The sequence below is a fragment of the Osmia bicornis genome, unplaced genomic scaffold (assembly GCF_907164935.1).
Source record: "Osmia bicornis bicornis unplaced genomic scaffold, iOsmBic2.1, whole genome shotgun sequence".
NCBI classification, from domain to species: Eukaryota; Metazoa; Arthropoda; class Insecta; order Hymenoptera; family Megachilidae; genus Osmia; species Osmia bicornis.
The window spans coordinates 2172942-2195795 of NW_025791458.1; the positions used below are offsets into that span (position 1 = coordinate 2172942).

The 22854-nt window shown below is 38.6% G+C and overlaps 1 protein-coding gene across 1 annotated transcript; it reads right to left on the bottom strand.

Moving 5' to 3' along the window:
* Positions 1-16068: 16068 nt before the first annotated feature.
* Positions 16069-17478, bottom strand: LOC123989273. Its single transcript, XM_046289998.1, has one exon. It carries the CDS (start codon positions 17476-17478, stop codon positions 16069-16071), a length of 1410 nt encoding a protein of 469 aa, XP_046145954.1.
* Between the last annotated feature and the right edge of the window lie 5376 nt (positions 17479-22854).

A 22854-nucleotide genomic window follows, 5' to 3' on the forward strand; every position in this document is an offset into this window, starting at 1 on the left:
CAAGGAATATACCGATCGCGATTTTTCAAACTTGTCCCTGCAAGTAAACTTCGAATACTGCTCGTTCCACTAAAAAGTGTAAAATAAAATAATTTTTAACAAAAAAAATCCGACTTCGAAATGCACTAAAAAGTATAAAATAATTTCCATTTCATTTATATCTGTATTCCACAGCTATTAATACAATCTACTTAATCATTAAATAGGATACTAAATATATTTCAAAGTTTTCGGAGGCGGCGCAAAATTAAAAATACCCGAACAAACGGTGCTGCCAATAACGATTTGATTGTGGTATAGCAAACTTGGTAATTAATAAGTCGTAAGAGAAATATTATAGGTCCGGCTGAAAACATTTGTAATTGCAACGATTGTATCAGAAATTGGCAGCACTCCTGATGTACATGCACTATACTGCAGTTCACGAGAGACCATACTTAACCCGCGCCGCTCACTAGGTCCAGAGAGATTTTTAATAACGTGTGTTATTCCCCTCTCCATCTTGCTTCTTATTATACTTTGTGATCATATAAATGGTGGGCAGAAATATATGACGTACGATAACTGATAACCGGTGATGATATTGTAAAGTTTCACGATACAATGAAATTCCTATTATTTGTCGCAAAAAACACTGATGTGAACGCAGAGTAAGAAGCAAGCTGTAAAGGGGAATCACACGCACTATTAAAAATCTCCTTAGACCTCAGTAGGTCACTAGCTGCGCGAATTAAGTGCGGTCACTCGTGAACTGCAGTATAGTTAATTCGTAATGGGTATATTGATTCCCGTTGAATATTGTTTACTTGAAATTATCAAATGGGTCATTTGTTACTGGTTGCCGACACCTGAACTAGGATCTTCCTAGTAGAGGAAAAGTTTTTAATTTTGCGCCGCCTCCGAAAACTTTGAAATATATTTAGTATCCTATTTAACGATTAAGCAGTTTGTATGAATAGCTGTGGAATACAGATGTAAATGAAATAGAAATTATTTTATACTTTTTAGTGCATTTCGAAGTCGGATTTTTTTTTTGTTAAACATTATTTTATTAACAAAAAAAACATCCGACTTCGAAATGCACTAAAAAGTGTAAAATAATTTCTATTTCATTTATACCAATATTCCATAGCTATTAATAATATCTACTTAATCGTTAAATAGGATACTAAATATGTTTCAAAGTTTTCGGAGGCGGCGCGAAATTAAAAACTTTTGCTCTACTAGGAAGATCCTAACTCCGGCGTCGGCAACCTATGATAAATCACCCATTTGATAATTTCAAGTAAACAATATTTGACGGGAATCAACAAACCCATTGCGAATTAACTATACTGCAGTTCACGAGTGACCGCACTTAACTCGCGCAGCTAGTGACCTACTGAGGTCTAGGGAGACTTTTAATAGTGCGTGTGATTCCCCTTTACAGCTCGCTTCTTACTTTGCGTTCACATCATTTTTTTTTTGCGACAAATAATAGCAATTTCATTGTATCGTGAAACTTTACAATATCATCACCGGTTATCAGTTATCATATGTCTTATATTTCTGCCCACCATTTATATGATCGCAAAGTATAATAAGAAGCAAGCTGTAGAGGGGAATAACACACGTTATTAAAAATCTCTCTAGACCTAGTGAGCAGCGCGAGTTAAGTATGGTTTCTTGTGAACTACAGTATAGTGCATGTACATCAGGAGTGGTGCCAATTTTTCATACAATGGTTACAATTACAAATGTTTTCAGCCGGACCTATAATTTTTCGCTTACGACTTATTAATTACCAAGTTTGCCATACCGCAATCAAATCGTTATTGGCAGCATCGTTTGTTCGGATATTTTTAATTTTGGGCCGCCTCCGAAAACTTTGAAATGTATTTGGTATCCTATTTAACGATTAAGTAGATATTATTAATAGCTATGGAATATTGCAATAAATGAAATAGAAATAATTTTACACTTTTTAGTGGAACCAGTAGTATTTGTAGAATAGTGTAAGGTGATTTTAGATTTCTGTTGCTTAGCTAATAACCATAAACCGGAAAAAACTTGACCGAATTTAAGTTGTTAATAAACAACAGATTTCATAAATTTTTGCAAGTGGAATCATCGCGGATATACCTCCTACTAAATGTGAAAGGTTTCATCGCTATCGGTACATTCCCTGCAGCATAAACGCCGGAAGATACAACTGAAGTATTACGTATTTTGCGATAAAAGTCGTTAGGAATGAAAAAATACAAACATTTTTTGCAGGACCAATTGGACGATATGCTCTACAAGATGCAAAAAGTTTCGTTCCAATTAGTTCATCCGTCTCGGAATAATCGGCGAACATACATTTAGAAAAGAAAGTCGTTAGGAATGAAAAAATGCAAAATATTTTTTTAACTGGACTAATCGGGAGACATACTCTACCAGACGCAAAAGGTTTCGTTCCGATTTGTCCATCCGTCTCGGCGTAATAGGTGAACATACATAAAAAAAAAAGATACATACACATCAAATTGAGTATCCTTCTCCTTTTCGAAGTCGGATAAAAAAAGATTGAATTTCGGAGAGAGGGGATCTTACACGGGAAGATGTGCTGCTGCTGTCCTACAGTATAACACAAAACAAGTGTTGTCGCGTCTGAATACGGCGATGAACTAGAAACCGCCCGTTATTTTACGCAAAATAGAAAATAGAAGGAAGAAAGAAAATGAGAAATACAGTGAAAAGAGAAAGGAAAAAAAATTACAAAGCACGTGCGGAAACAATTCCGTTCTGAGAAGGATTCCAATTACGGACCAAACGCTGAAAAACCGGATATGGTTAACAATATTTATGAATTAGAGCAAAAAAAACATATGGAAATATTACAGAATTGGCAAAATAGAAGAGATGCCATTGAAGAAGAAACCATCGGTCAAGCGAAAAATCCGAGATGGTTGAATTACAAATCTAAATTATTGACGGCCGCTAATTTTGGACGAATATGCCGTCGTCGAATTGGCACGCTCTGTGGAAATTCAGTGAAGTCGTTATTGTATCCACGACTGATTAGTACACCTGCAGTACAATATGGACAGGAATGCGAAAAATTCGCACGTGAAGAACTAAGTGTGTGCATTGGTGTTGAAATTAAAGAATGTGGATTATTTATTGATAGTGCCATCCCGTTCTTAGGAGCTTCGCCAGATGGACTTATAGACGAAGAGGGCATTGTGGAAATCAAATGTCCCAAAACGGCGGAGAATTTATTGCCGGAGGAGGCAATCAAAAGTGTTGCAGTTATTCGGCATATATTTGCAGACGCAGAAAGAAATGCATTGAACAGGAACCACTACTATTACTACCAAGTACAAGGACAATTACATGTCACAGGTAGAAAATATTGCTTATTTTGTATTTGGACCCGAAAAGGGTTAAAGTACATTAGAGTCGATAGAGACGATAACTTTTGACAAAACAATATGGAGCCAAAATTAATTCAATTTTATTTATTGTGCATGTTACTGGAATTAATAGATAGCCGGTACAATAGGGGAATGCCCATTCGGGAGCCTCAATTTATAACAGAGGAGAGAGCAAGCTTAGAAAAGCGCAAAAGGTCTCTCTCAGAAAGTAGCACGAATACTGCTACTGTCCGGCGTCGCACTGCACTGTAAAGTGCAGTAACACTGACTCTGTTAGTGGTTCACAATTGCATGAAATAGCAATTGTACTCGCGGATCATACGATCTCCTGAGTTACGCGATGCCATACTATATTTCTTAATTTGTTACAGATTTTCGAAGAAAGGATTCCCGAGAAGAGGTTTTCTGGAGCGAAGCGAGCGTAGGACTCAAAATTTATTTTTTCAGCTAAAATAATTTTTTTCTTATTCCCTTCATGAAATTATTAATGTCCTATATCATCTATTTCCATTAACTTTTTCTTTTTTCAATATTTATCTTCATTCATCTGTTACGTTGCGCGTGCGACGGCGCAACGTAAAAGGAAAATTAAAAAGAAGAAGTGACTGCTGTTTCAATTAGATGATTGAAAGGCAATTCCCTATTCTTTTCTCTCCTATTCTGGCGCGACGGTTGGTATCGCTGCCACCTGTCTCGAGCGGGTTAACGCTCTCGACAATTAAAAGACGAAAGACAAGTTTATTAAGATGTTAGAATTAGAATTTAGAGTATTAGTCCTTCGTTGGGTTCGTTCAACGCTTTAGGTCCCGTACGGGTCCCTCCTTGAATCTGTATATGATGGTAGGCGTGTATAACTGAAAAGTGTGAGGTGTGTTTGAAATGAATTTCGAAACTGTTTAACTGGTGAAACTGGTTTAATTATGAATAAAAGTCGAGTAAATAACAAAATATGAAATGCCAAAAATTGAGATCTAGTTAATTTTGAAAACTCGTTATTGAGATTAACAGTTCATGCGTAATGTTTAACAAGAGTAAAGATGCTTAATGTAAGTTAACAAAATATATAATAATAATATGCAAACGCTCTGATATCACACTTGAAACTTTACGATTTATACAGTGTGTCCGCGCTAAAGTGTGACAGACGTTTTATTTCGTAACTATTGATGATAGGAAAAATTGTTTATATGGAAATTGCACGGTACAAGGGGGCCCATGTTTTGGCGTGAACGAAAATTTATTTACATTATTAGTTTAAAAGATATGATGGTCAAGTTTCGTTTTTTAAATGGAACTATATATTTTTTTCACATCATGTGATAGTGCTTTTCAAGACGAATTCATTAAGCTTTAATGTATACACCCGATTTTAATTAGTTTTCACGATATAACGTTTACAAATTTCCCGATTTTCAGTAGATACGTTTCGGTTTGAGTGGCAAGTCGTAAAAGCGGCCCTATTGTTGAGGTAAGTGCAAGATGTTCGACTATGCCTCTTGAAATCGATAGCAAGGGTCTACGCTCGGAACGGCAGGCCCGAAAAGTAAAAAACAGGGAAAGTATTGTCTATTACGGTTTAAGTTTGCCGTCTATCACGTTAAGTTTGTCGTTAATAATTTGGAAGATTGGAACATTTATTAAAGTGTTTTAGCTGTAGGTAGGTATAAAGACATAACTTTATTTTAATTTCTCTCATATTTTATTATAATAATTTATTCTACGTGTCTTCCATGATTTGAAATACACGTTTCAATTCGTTTTACAAATTCTTCTTCCATATTTACTAAAATCTGTGTTGAAATGTGAATAGATGTCTACCTGTACCTATCGGTCACTCGCATGTAGCGGTAATTAGTGAGGGACAATGCACGAGGTCCGCGCAGCTGGTCACTGGTTTATAAGCAATAAACTCGTAAAATTCGTTGGTAGACACCTTTGAATGGTAGAAAAACTTTGACGTCGCTAAACACAGATAATGCATTTATTACATAGCGTTAGAAAACTGCTATTCAAAATTCCAACTTTCCCGAGAGTATCTAATTAGACTTGCTGGTCCTTTATGAGTTTATTGTGCACCGAAATAGTTTTCAATACGTTTTATAAGTTCTCCTCTTTTATGAATCCTTGAAAATTTTCCATTCTCTTCGGCTTACCATCTCCTTAGACTTTTCCAACCAATAGAAGAAATTTCTTTGTTTTCAAAGAAACCAATAATATCTTCTGAAAAATTTCTTCAAGAAGTGCGAAACAGTATTTGACTCAGAATTGTTCAGTTCTTGAAAGTGTGCAGTAATCCTTCGTTAGTTCAAAGTTCGTTAGTTCAAAATGTTCTTTAGTATTGAAGACAAAATAGAATTTGTGCGACTGAGAGGTAATTCGTATTTATCATACCGGGAAGTAAGTTGGATTTTTCACCGACAGCATCCAGATCGACCAGAACCACATCCAATGACGGTAAAGTCTTCGTTTTTACTTACTATAACAATATTAGGGTTTGAATCTTTAATTCTTTCGTTGTTTATTGTATTGATGAAGCGCGGTAATAAATCTTATGCAAAATTTCACAATATGGAATTTTCAGATAAAAAGAATTTGTGAGCAGTTTCGACTAACCGGTATGATACATGAGGCAGACGGTTTCAGAGTGAGGGATCCCACTGACTTACGTACTCATGAAATTCATGTATTAGCAGCTATCAATATAAAACCAACATCATCACTTCGAGAACTATTAATAAGCTGTAGGATATCGAAATCAACAAGAAATTCACAAGATTTTAAAGAAAAATAACATGAAACCGTATAAGTCGGTAGCGGTGCATAAATTATTTGACAGAGACTTTGAACCCCGCTTGCAGTTTAACAGATGGGTTGCGGGAAAGCTGACGGAGAACAATCACTTCATGAGAAATATATTACTGACAGATGAATGTGTATGTTCCGAATATTAGAAAACAATAACAAGGGGAGAGGAAACGGGGTGTGATTGTTGTCACCGAGGGTAAATAAAACACGTGGTATTAGATTTTAAAGAATGAATCAAAATAAATGAATTTATTAAATAAATGAAAATAATGATTTTAATCTTTAGAGGATACCGGCCGTAAAAAACCCCAGTCTCAAGTGAGGAAAAAGCCTGGTTCCATGAACAAAATAAATTACCACAAAATAAAAAGAAAATACCAAATAAAATAATTGTAATATAAAAAAAGCAAACTTATGATCTAGAGATTAACTATTACTTGAATGATCATTCAAAAACTTATACTATCGCACGCCAGAGCTCTGTACAAACCGCACTCGGATGACACCTCGCCGACGCCGCAGCCAATCGTCGTGGTCCTCGTTACAAACAAATTCCTGGTCACAGGAGGCGTTCCCCAAGTGGGAACAAATAATCGTGATCACACGAAGTCCTAATTGCAACTAGTGCATTTCCTGATCACAGGACACGTTCCCCAAGTGGGAACAAAAAATGACCGTGATCACACGGTCCCAAATCGCACTCAGTGCTTCCCAAACTAAGGACACACGCCCGACTCAACTTGCGCACGTTAACCGATCGCCACCGATACATTTAAATCAAAATAAAACACACCAAATAGCTCAAACACAAAAGGCAACAATTCAATGCGCAGAAGTCCCTGACCCACGTCAGAATGAATCAGGCCCAGTCCCGGACCGTCCTTTACACCCCCACACTGCACGCGCCTGCGTATTGCAGCGTGACGCTGACACGCTTGCTCTTCTTCTCGCGGCGCCAAATTCAAAGCCTACCGCTCAATCCAATAAAAGAAAAAAAGTCGCGAAACGCGAACAGTGTATTTAGTACTAACGGGGCAATATGCCACCAAAATATGCGAATGTGATCTATTGATAACCCTCATTGGAGAAAGGAAACCAATCGTCAATATCGAAGCTCGGTTCTGGTATGGTGCGGCATTTTCAATCGAAAAATCTATGGGCCATATTATTTTGAACGGTCTGTCAATGCTCAAACATATCTGGAGTTATTAGAAAATTATTTAGAGAATATTCTCAATGACATCGCACTTGTCGATAGGCGAAACATGTGGTTTCAGCAGGATGGGGTTCCTCCACATTACGCTGCCCTGGTCCGGGAATGGCTAAATAAAACATTTCCACAACGGTGGATAGGTCGTGGTGGACCAATTGCTTGGCCACCGAGATCACCAGACTTGACCCCATGTGATTTCTTTCTGTGGGGTTATATTAAACAACAAATTTATAAAACGCCAATATTGAACATTGCAGATCTAAAAACAAGAATTGAAAGTGTATGCGAAAACATTCCAACACAGATTTTAATAAATGTGGAAGAAGAATTTGTAAAACGAATTGAAACGTGTATTTCAAATCATGAAAGACACGTAGAATAAATTATTATAATAAAATATGAGAGAAATTAAAATAAAGTTATGTCTTTATACCTACCTACAGCTAAAACACTTTAATAAATGTTCCAATCTTCCAAATTATTAACGACAAACTTAACGTGATAGACGGCAAACTTAAACCGTAATAGACAATACTTTCCCTGTTTTTTACTTTTTGGGCCTGCCGTTCCGAGCGTAGACCCTTGCTATCAATTTCAAAAGGCACAGTCGAACATCTTGCACTTACCTCAACAATAGGGCCGCTTTTACGACTTGCCACTCAAACCGAAACGTATCTATTGAAAATCGGGAAATTTGTAAACGTTATATCTTGAAAACTAATTAAAATCGGGTGTATACATTAAAGCTTAATGAATTCGTCTTCAAAAGCACTATCACATGATCTGAAAAAATATATGTAGTTCCATTTAAAAAACGAAACTTGACCATCATATCTTTTAAACTAATAATGTAAATAAATTTTCGTTCACGCCAAAACATGGGCCCCCTTGTACCGTGCAACTTCCATATAAACAATTTTTCCTATCATCAATAGTTACGAAATAAAACGTCTGTCACACTTTAGCGCGGACACACTGTATAGCGGCCGCGGGAAATGGTTGTTACTATTTCGCTTTCCTTTGAATTAACTTGAAATCGACGTATTTCCGCCGTGAGGGTACACCCCAGCCGGAAATACTCTCGGCACCCTTGAAAGGGCTGGACTAAGATGTCCCTTTTTATATGATAAATAATAGAAAACGAAATCGCAAAACAATAATAGTCGAAAATATTACTCGATACCTTGTATGATGGAACGATCTGACCGGAGAAATTCTCGGAACCCCGAAGGGCTGGACCAGATCGCCCGTTTTGCCAATAGATAGACGTCGTGTTCAAAAATGTGATAAGATCGACTCACCGAAACGCTGTTTAATTAATACAAGATAATATATTCGCTTGTGGTTTGCTATGTATTCGTTTGATGATCTGGAACACCAAAGAACGGTAAATTTCGATCACTGCACTTGTCGCGGCGGAAATGAATTATTCGGACGAGGACGTCGACGAGAGACAGACACAAACGAATTACAAGAATCGAGAAAAATATATATATAATTACGCGAAATGAAGTTAAGTCGAAGAATACGCGAGCAAACGATTTAAAAACAGAAAGAAAGATAGAAATTTAGGTAGAAGGAAGGTTTTACGTGCGCGTCAGTGAGTCCTTATTCAGAATTCCGATTATTTTAACTCGCACGGCACTCTGCCTCGCTACGCGGAGGGCGTTACCGCAGAGAAAATATCGCGAACTTCCAAATAACTCTGTCTCTCGGACACACGGGCTCCCGATCACGTACCTCGACGATTGATCGATCAAGAGTGACAAATTTTGCGCGAGATCCCCGGTCGAAGGGCCCGTCGCGCGATCATCGTCCTTGGAGGGGACGGTTTGACGAATCGTGGCACGTTTTCGGTGGTGTCGCGTGCCCGGTGATTGGCTAAGACGCGCGAGCTAGACGAAGATCCTTTATCCCCTTTCTTTGGTGTTCCTTTTTCTTTCTATTTCGTCGCCATGATTAGTTTCAACGGTTTTCTAGAAACTACGCAGTATTTTCTTTATATGTATAACTTCTAACCGTGGCTATTGATCTAGTCGATTATTAAATGATGAACTATTATTATTAAATGATACTATTAATTTGATTGAAATACCAAATGAGTTTGAAATTGAGATATACATATAATTTAATAGATGAAGCCGTCATCCGTACATTTTCCCTTAACAGGATCAGAATTATTTACTTTCCTGATTTATAACAAGATCTTATCAGCGTAAAAGCAGACGATGCATTTACAATAATCGCAATGCCGATTATGCATTCATTTACAATCTATTCGCATAATTATTTCGGTGGATTCGGCATTTCGTTATCGATGAATTTAGACATTCCTTCGAGAACGTTCCTTTGTTCAAAATTTGCCGTTGTCGCTAGGCAGTTCTTAGAATTTCGGATACAATAGTGTTTATTGCTTTAAACGACCCTTGATTTTCGAACGGCGGTCGAACGTTCGCGACGTTAGACTTTATAAGGGTTCTCATTCATCTTGGTTTTATCGTTTAAATACATATTCTTCCATCCACTCCTTTCACACTATCATTCGATCAGGTAATAATGATCCTGGTTGAACCGGCTGACGCTTTGTGCAATATGAGAGAGAGAAAAAGAGTTTTCTTAACAAAGAAGTCATTACGGTTTTCTCTCTCTCGAGCTAACCCGAGTTTTTGTGCGTGGTATTAAACTGTATTGTATTACTATGGTTGGCGACGATAGTTTCAAGGAGGGTCACGTAAACTATTGTAAAGAAGGAAACAGAAATGACCTTTCCTCGTGTACCTCGCATGAGAAATTCTAGGAACCCAAGGGCTTGACAAGATACGCGATTCCAGGGTAGAGTAGAATAAAGAAGAGAAAGCGATAGGATAAGTCAAAAATAGAGAAGAATTAAACTCAAACTCTTCCTTGTACACCCCTGCATGAGAAATCCTCGGAACCCCGAAAGGCTTGATAAGGGACGCAAGGCGGATAAATCTCAAATTTTCCGCCGGGGCGTAACACATCTTCATTCATCTTTGCATGAACATTTTTGTCGTTGAGAAATTAAAAACAGCATTTTCCTCTTCTCGAAATAAATTAAAAAATTATATATAGGTATATTCAAGAAATCATTAGCATTTTCCTCTTCTCGAAAAAAATTAAAAAATTATATATAGGTATATTCAAGAAAGCATTACCTACCAGGACAAATGGACTGCAAATATGCTGTCTGATCACGTATAATCGGCAAGTATAATCTTACATAATTAATATTACGTGATCTATACATAAATTACTTTCTTCACAGATGGACGAGGAAGAAAAAGAAGAAAAGAAAGAGGAAATGAAAAAGAAAGAGGGTAGAAGAAACAGGAGAAAGAGGTCCAAGGAACGAAGTCGGATAAAAGGGAAGAGAAAGGAGAATCCGAGGCCATCAACGTCGCAAGTAAGTAAAAGCGTTGATTCTTTTATGTAATAAATGTGGCAGAATTAGATTTTTCGTGAACTGGAAATTATGTCTACAACAGTAGCTATTGAATTTCCATGATTGCTTTTTCTTCTTATAAAACATTCATTATTATATCTCAGTTAAAAAAAAATTCAATACCATAGCCATGACTGGGATGGCTGTCATGGTAATCGACGATGCAGACGCCGCGGAGAAAGAAGAGGCCGAAGCGAGCGGCGGGCGGCGGGCGACGGGCGGCCAATTATTATTTGTATACCTATATTGGAAATATTTAAATGAATAAATTGTATTTATAGATCAATTTACATCTGTTTATTTTCCATTCCTTTTCTGAAATTATTAATGCCATGCAGTTTTTATTCGTATAAGTCTTATAGTCGCGTACGTTATATGTATTACAGAATCTCATCGAATCTGTCGTGACGTGTGACTCGAACATATGCATTTCTGCCGATCAGTACTACGTTGTTTCATTCATGATACTCCTTCTCTTTCTATCGCGCTGTCCTTTTCTATGTCCGCCTGAATAAAATCTCGCTCGGCACGAGTGAATTCATTTTGCTAGATGGTCAGGATTGTCACAGATGTGGCAACACCGCGACAGAACTCTCGAGGTGGGTACAGACATGCAACAGAAGATAGTAACGTATCTCCGTCGCGTAAGACACCGTGCAACATTTGTCGTTGCACGACGATGTTACGTTGTGGACGTACACAGAATCTCGTGGCGTATCATCAGCGCGTAGCATTATGCCGTTCCATCAGTTCATGGTGCGTGTGCACGTCCGAACTTGTATAGATGGGGTGTATCGTGAATGCGTAACATTTCTTTGATGTGACGGCGAAAAACCGACAATTGATGGGACGTTGCGATGTTACGATGTTACGCTGTTACGCTGTTACGGTGTGGCGTCCATACTTGATACACGACGGAGTTACGTTACTGTGTTCTGTTGCATGTCTGTACCCACCTTCAAATGATCTGATTCGACAACTACGCCACCTCGCTTTCGTTTCTTATTCTGCATAATGACGTTTGTAACGTTTTGTCTTTTGCTACTTATGCGCAGGAGAATGTGACGTGAGTAGTACGAGCGTACGATTTCCCCTACGATTCTTAAGGAGTGGTTCGCGTTCGCTGCGCGTTCACGAAGGCAGAAGGAACGGTGAAGTCAGTAATGAGACGTAATTTTGCGGTGTAACAAAATATTGATTTATTGAAAAAAAGATAGTGACTGGAGTATGGCGAAAGAGCCTATCACAGAATGGTAGAAGCACCGCAAATATTATGGCAGTTTACGCATTTAATAGTCAACGGAACGCAATTCTCATCTACTAGATGTTCAATAGACGCGCTGATTATAAGAATATAATATATAACGGACTTGACTAGATTGATCGTCAATAATTCGTACCAAGCACGCAGATCGGATTTACACGAATCGGAAATGTAATACAAGAATGGTAACGCAAAAGAAAATATTTCAACCAGTCGAGCGACTTTAACGCGACCCAAAAAAACTCAGTCTTCTTTGAATACGGAAAAATGACTGGTTGAATAACGCACTTAAATCTCGCGGAATAATTATAATAGAATATAAAATAATATAAAAAAATATAAGAAAATATAACGCAAAGAAAAGATCTCAACCAGTCGAGCGGCTTTAACGCGACTCAAAAAACTCAGTCTTCTTTTATACGGAAAAATGACTGGTTGAATAACACATTTTAAGAAAATGTAAGAAAATATACGAAAATATAAGAGAATATACCAAAAAGAATAACGCAACATCGTGACTCTGCTCGGAATGCGAAAAGTAATATACACACGACGGTTACAAAATTTCGTTGGTCGTCTACGATTCAAACGCGTTTCACCAAGGACGAGTTATTGTTCGCTCGATTTGTTTCGGAAACATACACCGAAATCACGACGCACGAAGGTCGCGTGATCGTGGAGCTCGTAGGCAAAAAGGAACGTTTAAATTACTAACCGTGCAGTGAAATATTAGTTTTTACGCGCCTCTTAAATCGCAGAATGGCGAGCCAGTGGATTCCGAGGACACTTCCGGTCCAGCGAGGTTTTCACCTGCGAACCTCAGATCGACAAGGGCACTGACTTCATGACTTCACTCACAATCAAAAGATGAGAAAGTCGCGCACTAAGTCCCGATCCTCGACTCCTTTGCAGATTGAAATACGTGAATTTAAGAGTATCCGATAACCGTGGATTTGCCGGAATCCGTCAACGTTCTTCCTGTCGTACGAGGCGTACTCAAGGAAGAAATTAAGACTGCCAAGAGCGAGATCACGGCCCTCCAAATTGCAATGTAAAATTGCCAGAGCACAAGCAAAACGAGGATGACTCGACTAGGTTTCCCTAGGAATCAACGACGTCTCGGATATGCCTGCGTAGAACGATCTTTCAAGGGTGCTGAGTCCCAAGATAGAAGGCCACTACTAAATGAAAGGGAGATGTTCAAGCTCGGGCTCTAGTCACGACTTGCTGGATCGCAATCTTAAGACGGTTGTCTCTTGGAAGAGAGCCGTAGGCGAAAACGTCCGTTCTGCTTGTCATTTGGGACCAGAGTGTCGATCGATGGACCGAAACTGACGAGGGGAACTACCCAAGTGTTACGCTCACTTATTAATGAAACTTTGCCACCTTGTAGAGCTCGTCGCCCTGAACGCGCCTATACCCCCTTTTGGGGGCAGACGGCTAATTGTTTAAAAGATATTAACAATTAAAGTTAGTTACTCCTTACATTGAGAAGCATGACAAACTAACACATACAGATGTTTAGCTCCGCGGTAAAACGCTTGACTCGCAATCTAGTTGTCTACGGTTCAAGTCCATGATTCCCAACTTTTTTTTTTTCTTTTTAATGATAATTTGTCTTTTTTTGAATAACTATTACAGCTGTGCTATAATCATTGCATTTATTAATAATTAATTACATGTCCTGAAATTTGTATAGAATTTAAGTTATCTTTTCTATCCAATACGTACATTAACACCCTTACCGCATTCAAAATTGACACGCGTTTATTTGTTATTATACACACACACACAATTAATTTGCATAAAATACGTATATAATTTCTGTCCTCTTGTTTTATATTCTTCACCAATGTCTTCTGCGTCTTCTTCTAATGTTGTAAATATAAATTATAAATTTGCACGGTAGTATAAATGAATGTAACTAAATAAATATAATTAAATAAATTGAACATGAAAAAACAAATAATAACAATAAACGCGTGTAAATTTCGAATGCGGTAGGGATGTTAATGTACGTATTGGATAGAAAAGGTAACTTAAATTCTATAAAAATTGAAGCACATGTAATTAATTATTAATAAATGCAATGATTATAGCACAGCTGTAATAGTTATTCAAAAAAAGACAAATTATTATTAAAAAGAAAAAAGAAAAAAAAAGTTGGGAATCATGGACTTGAACCGTAGACAACTAGATTGCGAGTCATGCGTTTTACCGCGGAGCTAAGCATTTATATGTGTTAATTTGTCATGCTTCTCAATGTAAGGAGTAACTAACTTTAATTGTTAATATCTTTTAATATCTTTAAATATCTTCTGCCCCCAAAAGGGGGTATAGGCGTGTTCAGGGCGACGAGCTCTACAAGGTGGCAAAGTTTCATTAATAAGTGAGCGTAACACTTGGGTAGTTCCCCTCGTGAGCTCCTTCGATCCGGCGTTCGAAGGAGGGGATCCGCGCACGCGCTCCACTATGACGAATAAGTAGGGATAGCACGTACCATCGCTATAGTTCCGATCTCCCAAGAAAAATCTATACTACTTGTACTATACTATGTAACTACGAATGTACGGTTACACGTTAGATGTCATACCGTCAAATGTCAAATTTCTCAATTAAGTGTTTTCATGATTGGCCAATTCTTTCCAATGGCACTTATATCGATTCGGAGGAAGCCTCGAAAGAGTCTGTGCCCTTAATAGCTGTGGAATACTGGTATAAATGAAATAGTAAATATTTTACACTTTTTAGTGAATTTCGAAGTCGGATTTTTTTTTGTTAAAAAATATTTTTACACTGTATATGTAATTTCTCAGCAATACTCCTCAAGTTATGACAAGCAACGAAAAGAGGTCGTGGTTACAGAAAGTATTTTACATGTGTAATAGTAAGATGATCTTGGGTTATAATAAGCGTGTAATTATTATTTTCATAAGGTATGATCAGAGTTGGATATTGTTTGAAATAATCTTCTGATAATTTGTGATGTAAATTAACATTTACATTATTTAAAGTAAAATAAATTGTTACTGCTCTTCTGTTCCCATGAAATAAAGTAGATTACTTATAAAGATTATAATTTGTAAGTGAAGAAAATATTTTATTCAAAATAATTTGAAAAATTGTTGGCATTTCTGTCGCAATTTTGATGATTACCCAGCATCGTTAAATACATATGTAGATGCATAGGCGACCGATGTGCATACTACCGTCGCAATACGATCTTAACGTGTTAGAGTATCGTACGCCATGATGTTGAACAAACGCGAATATCAGTAACGGCGCATGTTCGTAACGTAACCCACAGCGCTAACAGCGCCTCTAGCAGCAAAAATGTGTAATCCACGCTGACGTAGGTATGACGTAGGTGTTAATGAAACTGATCGAAATTTATCGATATAAAACAATTAATATCTCATAAATAAATGCACCAATTGAGGTGTTATTGGGCTCAAAAGAAAGAGAAAAACAAGCCGAAGCAGATTGTGTTATTAGAATGAAGTTAAGTTCCGTACTTTTTCTGTAACAGCAAATTACTTTTTGCATAACGCTCAAAACGCTCTGCCTCGGGATAATATACTCGGTAGAGTCTCGCTGTCGCCGGCGGACCAGCCTTCGGCCTAAACTACTTGGCGTGGAGACTCTTCCGAGTCTCCTGATCACGGAAGAATGCCCTTTACTGCTAAAAAAGAATGAAATGAAAATATGTAGGATCGGAACCTCCATATCCAAAACAATAATAGGCGTTTTTTCTATGAAAAACACCATCCTTAGAAAGTCTGACTTTAAGTTATCATTTTCATTAAAAAATGATATTAAATTAGGTAAATGTTTTCGTTTTTGAGACTGGTGGACATTTAGGAAGTAGTATATATTCAACAAATATCGATATGTGAAAGTTAATTTTTTGGTAAAATGTCACACCTTACGTCAATCCGGACCACTGTGCGGTGGTGACACTGCGTATGTGATTACCCCTCGCGATCATGTGTTGGTATCTGCCCAAAAGTTCACGCAGCGATCCATCCATGTCGTTCCCGATGTCATCAATTGTACAGCATTGCTCTCCTGCCGGATATTTCCCCGATTCCGTGAATGTTGACGTGCGCTGGAGTTTAGTACCGTCAACGTCGGTCACCATCTTCAAATCTGGATGTCGCAGTACATTTCTTCCGATGACAACCTCATATGGAACGTCCGCGTCTGGCAAAATAAAAATGTCCAGTTCCAGAGAGACGTCCTCACATTGCACTACCGCTGTGGTTTTTGCAATCGTAGAAACACTCTTATTGCCCAGCCCACGCACCACCGTAACAAAAGGAGTCACATTGCAACCCGTACGCTTCGCAACACTTTCCCTCATCAAGGAACAATTCGCACCACTGTCCATAAGGCAATTAAGTAACGTATTTCGTAGAAGAATCGGTGTCAACTTCATGTTTGTTGTTTGGCAGACATTTGCTTGAGCATTTTTCTGCTCCTGACTGGTGTTTGCAGTCCTTTGTTTGACCCAACAACGCGTCTCCTCGTGGCCTCTCTTCTTACAAAAACTGCAGGTTACTATCTTTCTTACTGGGCCATCATCCCCGCTTGGTTTAGATTTAGCCTTTTTCGGACAATGTCGCTGCACGTGGTCATCGCTGTCGCATACAAAACATCTTTTCCTTGAAGTATGTGACCCCTTGGTTGCACGTTCTCCAACTCCTTTGTCAGTCTTCTTTTCGCAACCTGTTTTTCCAAATTGCGTAATTCCGACAATCATGGACGCGGTAGTCTGATGGTTGCCGTTCATCATTGCCTGTCTGACACTTTCATCCGTGATCGCACCAATAACGAGTTCTATTAGTTCATCAGGTTTAAAATTTACACGCGTCTGTTCGAAATACATTAATTTCGTACGGACATATTCAGCATATGAAACGGCTCCGTCACTTGTGTACGTAACCGCACGAAGCATTCGTTGATGCAGTCTTTTTTCGGACACAAATACTGAACACAGATCTTCGCGAAACGTGTCCCACGTGCGCGGCTTTCCTTTCCACTCTCGGTACCATCTTTTCGCGGGCCCTGTGAGTGCATGCGTCGCTGAGGATAAACGTTGCTGGCTCGTAACGTTCTTCGTAATTTCCTCCACCAAACTGCACCACACATTTGAATCTTCACCCAACTCGTTACCACCAAACTCGGGTATAGCTTCCATCAATGTATTTGGTACTGTAGTATTATTGCCAATTACAGGCGGCGGAGCATTGTTTGACGGTACAACACTAGCAAGTTTCAACATCACTTCACGCACTATATCCTCGATAGAAGGTGTCGCGTCCGTATCACTCATGTTATTTTACGTTATTCGCGTGCGCGAAGCAAACAAAATGTTAATAATATTATAGCAAATATACCAAAACACGTTCGTACACGCGTACTTATTGAATACTTCAATATTTCCTTTAAAGTGACTGAGTTTGAATCCCACTTCTGATGTCAGAGATCACGATCGATCAGAGGTTCTCGGGTAAGTGCTGTGTCTTTTGACACAGTCCTCTTGCCAGAGGGTCCCCGGACCCTCCCCACTCCGTGGCGAGATCCTTTATTTCAAATCCTTATCTCTCTGCACGCGCCATGCAGCACCATGACTTTGGGTCATCGGCCACATGCGCATTTCTTGGAAGCTCGGCGATCGAACTCTCTATCGCCGTTTCATATACAAAACATCCGCGACTCTTAGAATTCGTCGCACCTCAGGTATCAACTACCGCCGGCCCAAGTCCGATGACAGACATATGGCTCGGGGTATCGATATTCCAAAGAACCCTGAAAAGTCGGTTAGAGTCCTTGAAAAGCAGATCAAAGCTCCAAATGCATTGACTCTGCCACGTGTCGACCCTTGCGTGCGTGCTGACGCTAACATATAAGCGTTCAAAGTAGAGGAAAAAAACGACAAAATGCAGTCGCGGAATCAAAGCATTTTTCGGCCACTAAAAAAGTGCTGTGATTGAAATCATGAGTTGACCGTACTGCACTGGACCTTCCTCTTTCGAATAAGCCTTCACCCAGCCCCAAATTCTCTCATATAAGGACGAAAAGTCGAATCCCGTAAAAGCATTCCTACAGACCAGTTCCGCCATTTTGTGGATAATACAGAGCAAGTCACGTGACAAATTCAGTTCAGCTAGTAGTTACAAGGTGGCGTCTAACTAAGAAGGCTGTCGATTTGGAATCGTAGCCAAAATCAGGCGTTAGCTTGGTTACGTCACACGATTGTGTCAGCGAAGGCAAGCGAAAAAGGCAACAACGCCCGAACGCTGACTGAGACGAACTATAGTCATGCTGTCCTTCTCTCATTCTGAATGTTGAGATCGTCCCTTTTCGCTAAGTTTTGACTGACGCCCGCCTGGATTTTTCACAGCGGCCCATAACAAACCTCGCTCAAAGAGAAGGTATAACAAGAGAAGAATATACCTCCTCTTTGCAATAATTCTGCAAATGTTTTCATACATAAGTTGTATATGAGATATTTATTTATTTAAATTATTTGCATTCACTCAGAATATCGACTAACACTCCTTTGTATTTTTTATTAGTTTCGATAAACAAAGTTACTATAGGTTTTTGGAAATCAAGCGTCACGCAATTGGGACGAACTATATCTTTTTAGTAAGAGATAGGAGAAAGCTATTGATGTAAAAGTTGAATGGTATGACTTATGAAAAATATGAGATATCTCACGAAATATTAGTTTTTTAAACATTGTACTGTTAGATATAGGTGATAGGTAATAGCGAGAGGGACTAGTAACGAGGGGAGAGAAGGAGAGAAGGAGCCGAGGCCCCTCCATTTATTAGTTCTAATACTACTTTTTTATCCAGAATTTTCCAAAGAGCTGATACGAGTAAAGAAAGAAATGCAATTCTATTTAAACAAAAAGTGCATCTGCATTTTTTTAGTGCATTGTTGCATTCACGAAGAAAATGAAGTCATAGAAAAATAAACATTATCATACCATTGAATTTTTACATGAACAGCTTCTTCCTATCTCTTACCAAATTCAAGATATAACCCGTCCCAATTGCGTGACGCACCCTGTATGGTTTTATGAATTAAGAAACATTTATTTAAACTAATAACTAATAATTTATTTAAGCTAATAACTTTTTCTAAAAATTATTCTCAGATAGCACGTTCCTTCGGTTCTTCAGAGTAGGCATATATTTTTCAGCAGCGAGGGGTGCTACCTAACTTAATTCACTGATTAGGTAGAGTAGATTGGGTTAGGTTAGGCTATATTAAATTCCCAGCTACCATCATAGCTACGATACATTGAAATCATGAATACAGAAGTACACAGAGTATATATTGGTCATTAGTCGCCGTGCTGTTGCCTGCAGAAACAGTAGAAAAGCGACGATCCCATACTAATGCGTACGTTGTCACGGACGCTCACGGATGGCCAGAATTCAATGTGTTAGTTTCGATAGTTTTTCGAAAATATCTCGAAAACTAAGGCCGAGCGGCGGTTATATGTATAGGAAAAAGTTGTTCAAAATGTTGAGTTTTACAATATATTTAAATTTCATCAAAATCGGTGAGGTGTAACCTAATCTCAATAATTACCATATTCAATATGCGTGAACTTGCGTTAAAATGCGAACGGAATGCTCCCGTAATTAATTAATTAAAGGTAAAACATCGATTGTTTTCCTCGTCACGGAAGCCGGAAAATGCGTGTAATAAATCGAACATCGATTATGAAATACGTCGAATGAATTAAAAAGACCAAATACTATTAACTATACGAATATTATAACAAATAACATAAATAAAATGTTAATCGACACCAGAGTTTCGTTCATAAAAGCTTCATTAATTAATTGAGAAACGAATAAAATCAAATAGAAGCTATTTCGAGGATTCTAGAAGGTATAGAAATTGCGACGCACGGAATTCATGTAGCGCTGTAGGGGTAAAAAGAAAGATAGTCAACGATAGACAGAGTCGGAAGGAAGGTCAAGGAGGGATGAGAACTCGGGAAACGCACCTAGATAAATCAATGCGTGCGGGCCTTCCCCTTCGACACGTACCCTGATTTGCCAAATGATGTCCCCATTTTGGGGTACCGATCGCGGGTCGAACCCTGAGACACGATCGCTTGACTAAGGAAAATGACTCTTCGTCGAAAAATCGTAAGGTACGTGACGGGGAGCCCGTGTTCGCGTAGAGACATAGTTGTCTACGGGATCGTGTACATAATTAGACGAGGCAGAGTGTCGAGAGTGTTTCGATTCGCGGTTCTCGTGTCAAGGACTCAAACGAATACGTAAAATCTTTTCATACTTTTCAATTCCTATCTTTTTCTCTTTCGTTTTTAAATCGACCGCTAATTAACTATATTTCCTTTTTCCGCGCCGCGTTGTTCTTGAATATTGTCTCGTAATTCGTATCCGTAACGCCGTAACGAAGGCTCAAACGCGAACGCGTAGTGCGTGTGGATTTAGTTCTCATCCTTTCTTCGGTTTTCCAGATTCCAGACTATCACCAGCGACTATCAGAAAGCTAATTATTTCACATCGAATTGGTGAGTCGCTCATTCTATATCTTTGTTAACACAGCGAATCTGGTGTCGAGTGAGGGCAAAACGGCGATCTACGAGACTGCTAGTCGTGAAAGTATCCCACTAGATCGTTTCGTTTTCAGCGCAAAGTTCAAGGTATCGAAAGAATTATTAAAAATTTCCAATTACACGCGCGCGAAGACGGCCCACGAGACTGTTAGTCTTGGAAGTATCCCACTGGGACCGTCTTCTTCTCTGATCGTTAATTGATCAAAATAAAATAAGATAAAACACCGAAGTTCGAATCACGATTTCTAATAATAATAATAATAATATCGTTTTCCTGTCAGTTTCTGTTAGAAGTTCATCACATTTATATTACACATTTTTGTTCTGATTTAATATCCGTTCTAACATATTATAATTTTCTTTGTCCATATATTTCATACAGCTCGCACATTTTGTTAATCAAACCATTTTGTTGTAATTATTTTACTCGGAATTATACACATGTTACCTATATTCAACTTCTAATAATTTGCGTTCAAACACCCTTTACATTTCCTTTACTAACACGTCTACCTTCTTGCACGAATTCACACGAGGGGCCCGTATGGGAACAAAGCATTGACGGATTCAATAAATAAATCCAGAATCTTACTTTAAATTTATCGATTCTTTTTAAATTGTTCCAATCGTTACCGATCTAACATAGTCGAGCACGAATGGGACTGGTGGCAGCGCTAATACCGTTCTTATCCGCGTATTGGAATCATTAACTGAATTAACCAATAAGCCTTCACATCAACTTTTTATATTTTGTACGTCGCGCGCCGAAAACCCGCTCGCGACGTAACAGTTTCATATGTTCCACGTGCATATAAAAGTACAATAAAATTATCTAAATCCGCTGAAGTCAGACTCCATTCGGATCCTAAAACTCGCCGCGCTTCTGATTCAGTGCACATTTTTATATGATTCATAATACGATATTCAAGTATCAACGAAAATGCACTCCTTACTTTGCCCTTGTAACGCCCCAGCGGTTCCCCAATTTAAGAATTAATCGTAACATTAAAATAAGTCGATAAACGTTCAGCCGGTAAGCTAGAATATCGATAAATTATTGACGTGTGACCACGTGTGCGCCAGCGCAACCCCGATGATCTCGCGGTGGGGTGAAGTCCTAGAGTAGGGAGGCCGCGTAGATTAAGGAGCAGGGGTACTCGGCCGTCACGTGATGGGGAATTCCAGAAATCTGAAGGAATCCTATATAGAAAAAAAAACGCTAAGTCAGCAAAGTCTGACTATAAATAGAGGCGTGCAGCGCGAAGAAAAATCAGTTTGGTTTCGACCATGCTCAGGTTGACTTCGACTTAGGTCGAGTGCAGCTACCACTCTATCATTAGAGTAGGTAGGAAAATAGCGACAGAGTAACCGATGCTAAATTAAATTCCTTACAGTGACAAGTACAAGTTACTTCGGATCTGTGGATACCCTACTCATGGTGCGCAACGTGTTAACCAGGTGTTTCTACTAAGCCAATACTCAAGTATAAAGAGCTAGCGAGGAGCTGAGCTCCTTGAAACGGCCTGTATTTAACACAGCTCTGGCCAGTCCAGAAACCGATTGCAACCTGTAGGCAAAGTCCGCTCATGTCTGAAAGTACCGTATAAGTTGCTTTTGTTAATAATTTCCAGTACTTAGCGTAGGTGGTCATTATTCAGTGTTGGCTGTACCTATAGTCAGCTCCGCGTTATTATAATTAATTATCATTTATTACTAATTATTAATTTCTATTTACGTATATTAATTACTAATCATATACTTTACTGTATTTCATTATCTAGGGCGAACTCTTTATAATTTCTTATTGTATTCCTATTCTAGCCGCACATATCGTTATATCAACGATACTATTTTATATTACATTCAGAACTATCATATTTAATTAATATTCACTTACCTTCTTGAATGAATAAACTACTATTAGTTCTAGCACATTAATGTTTGGATTTTACTTCTCAATCGCACACCACGCGAACCTATAATCCCAAATACTTATTACGAGTCGCCTTCTAAGGGAACCGCTCTCCCAATACGTCGGTGCAGTGACGTACCTATCGTTGGGTCGTTACACCCTTCATAACATTGCGTTTCGCA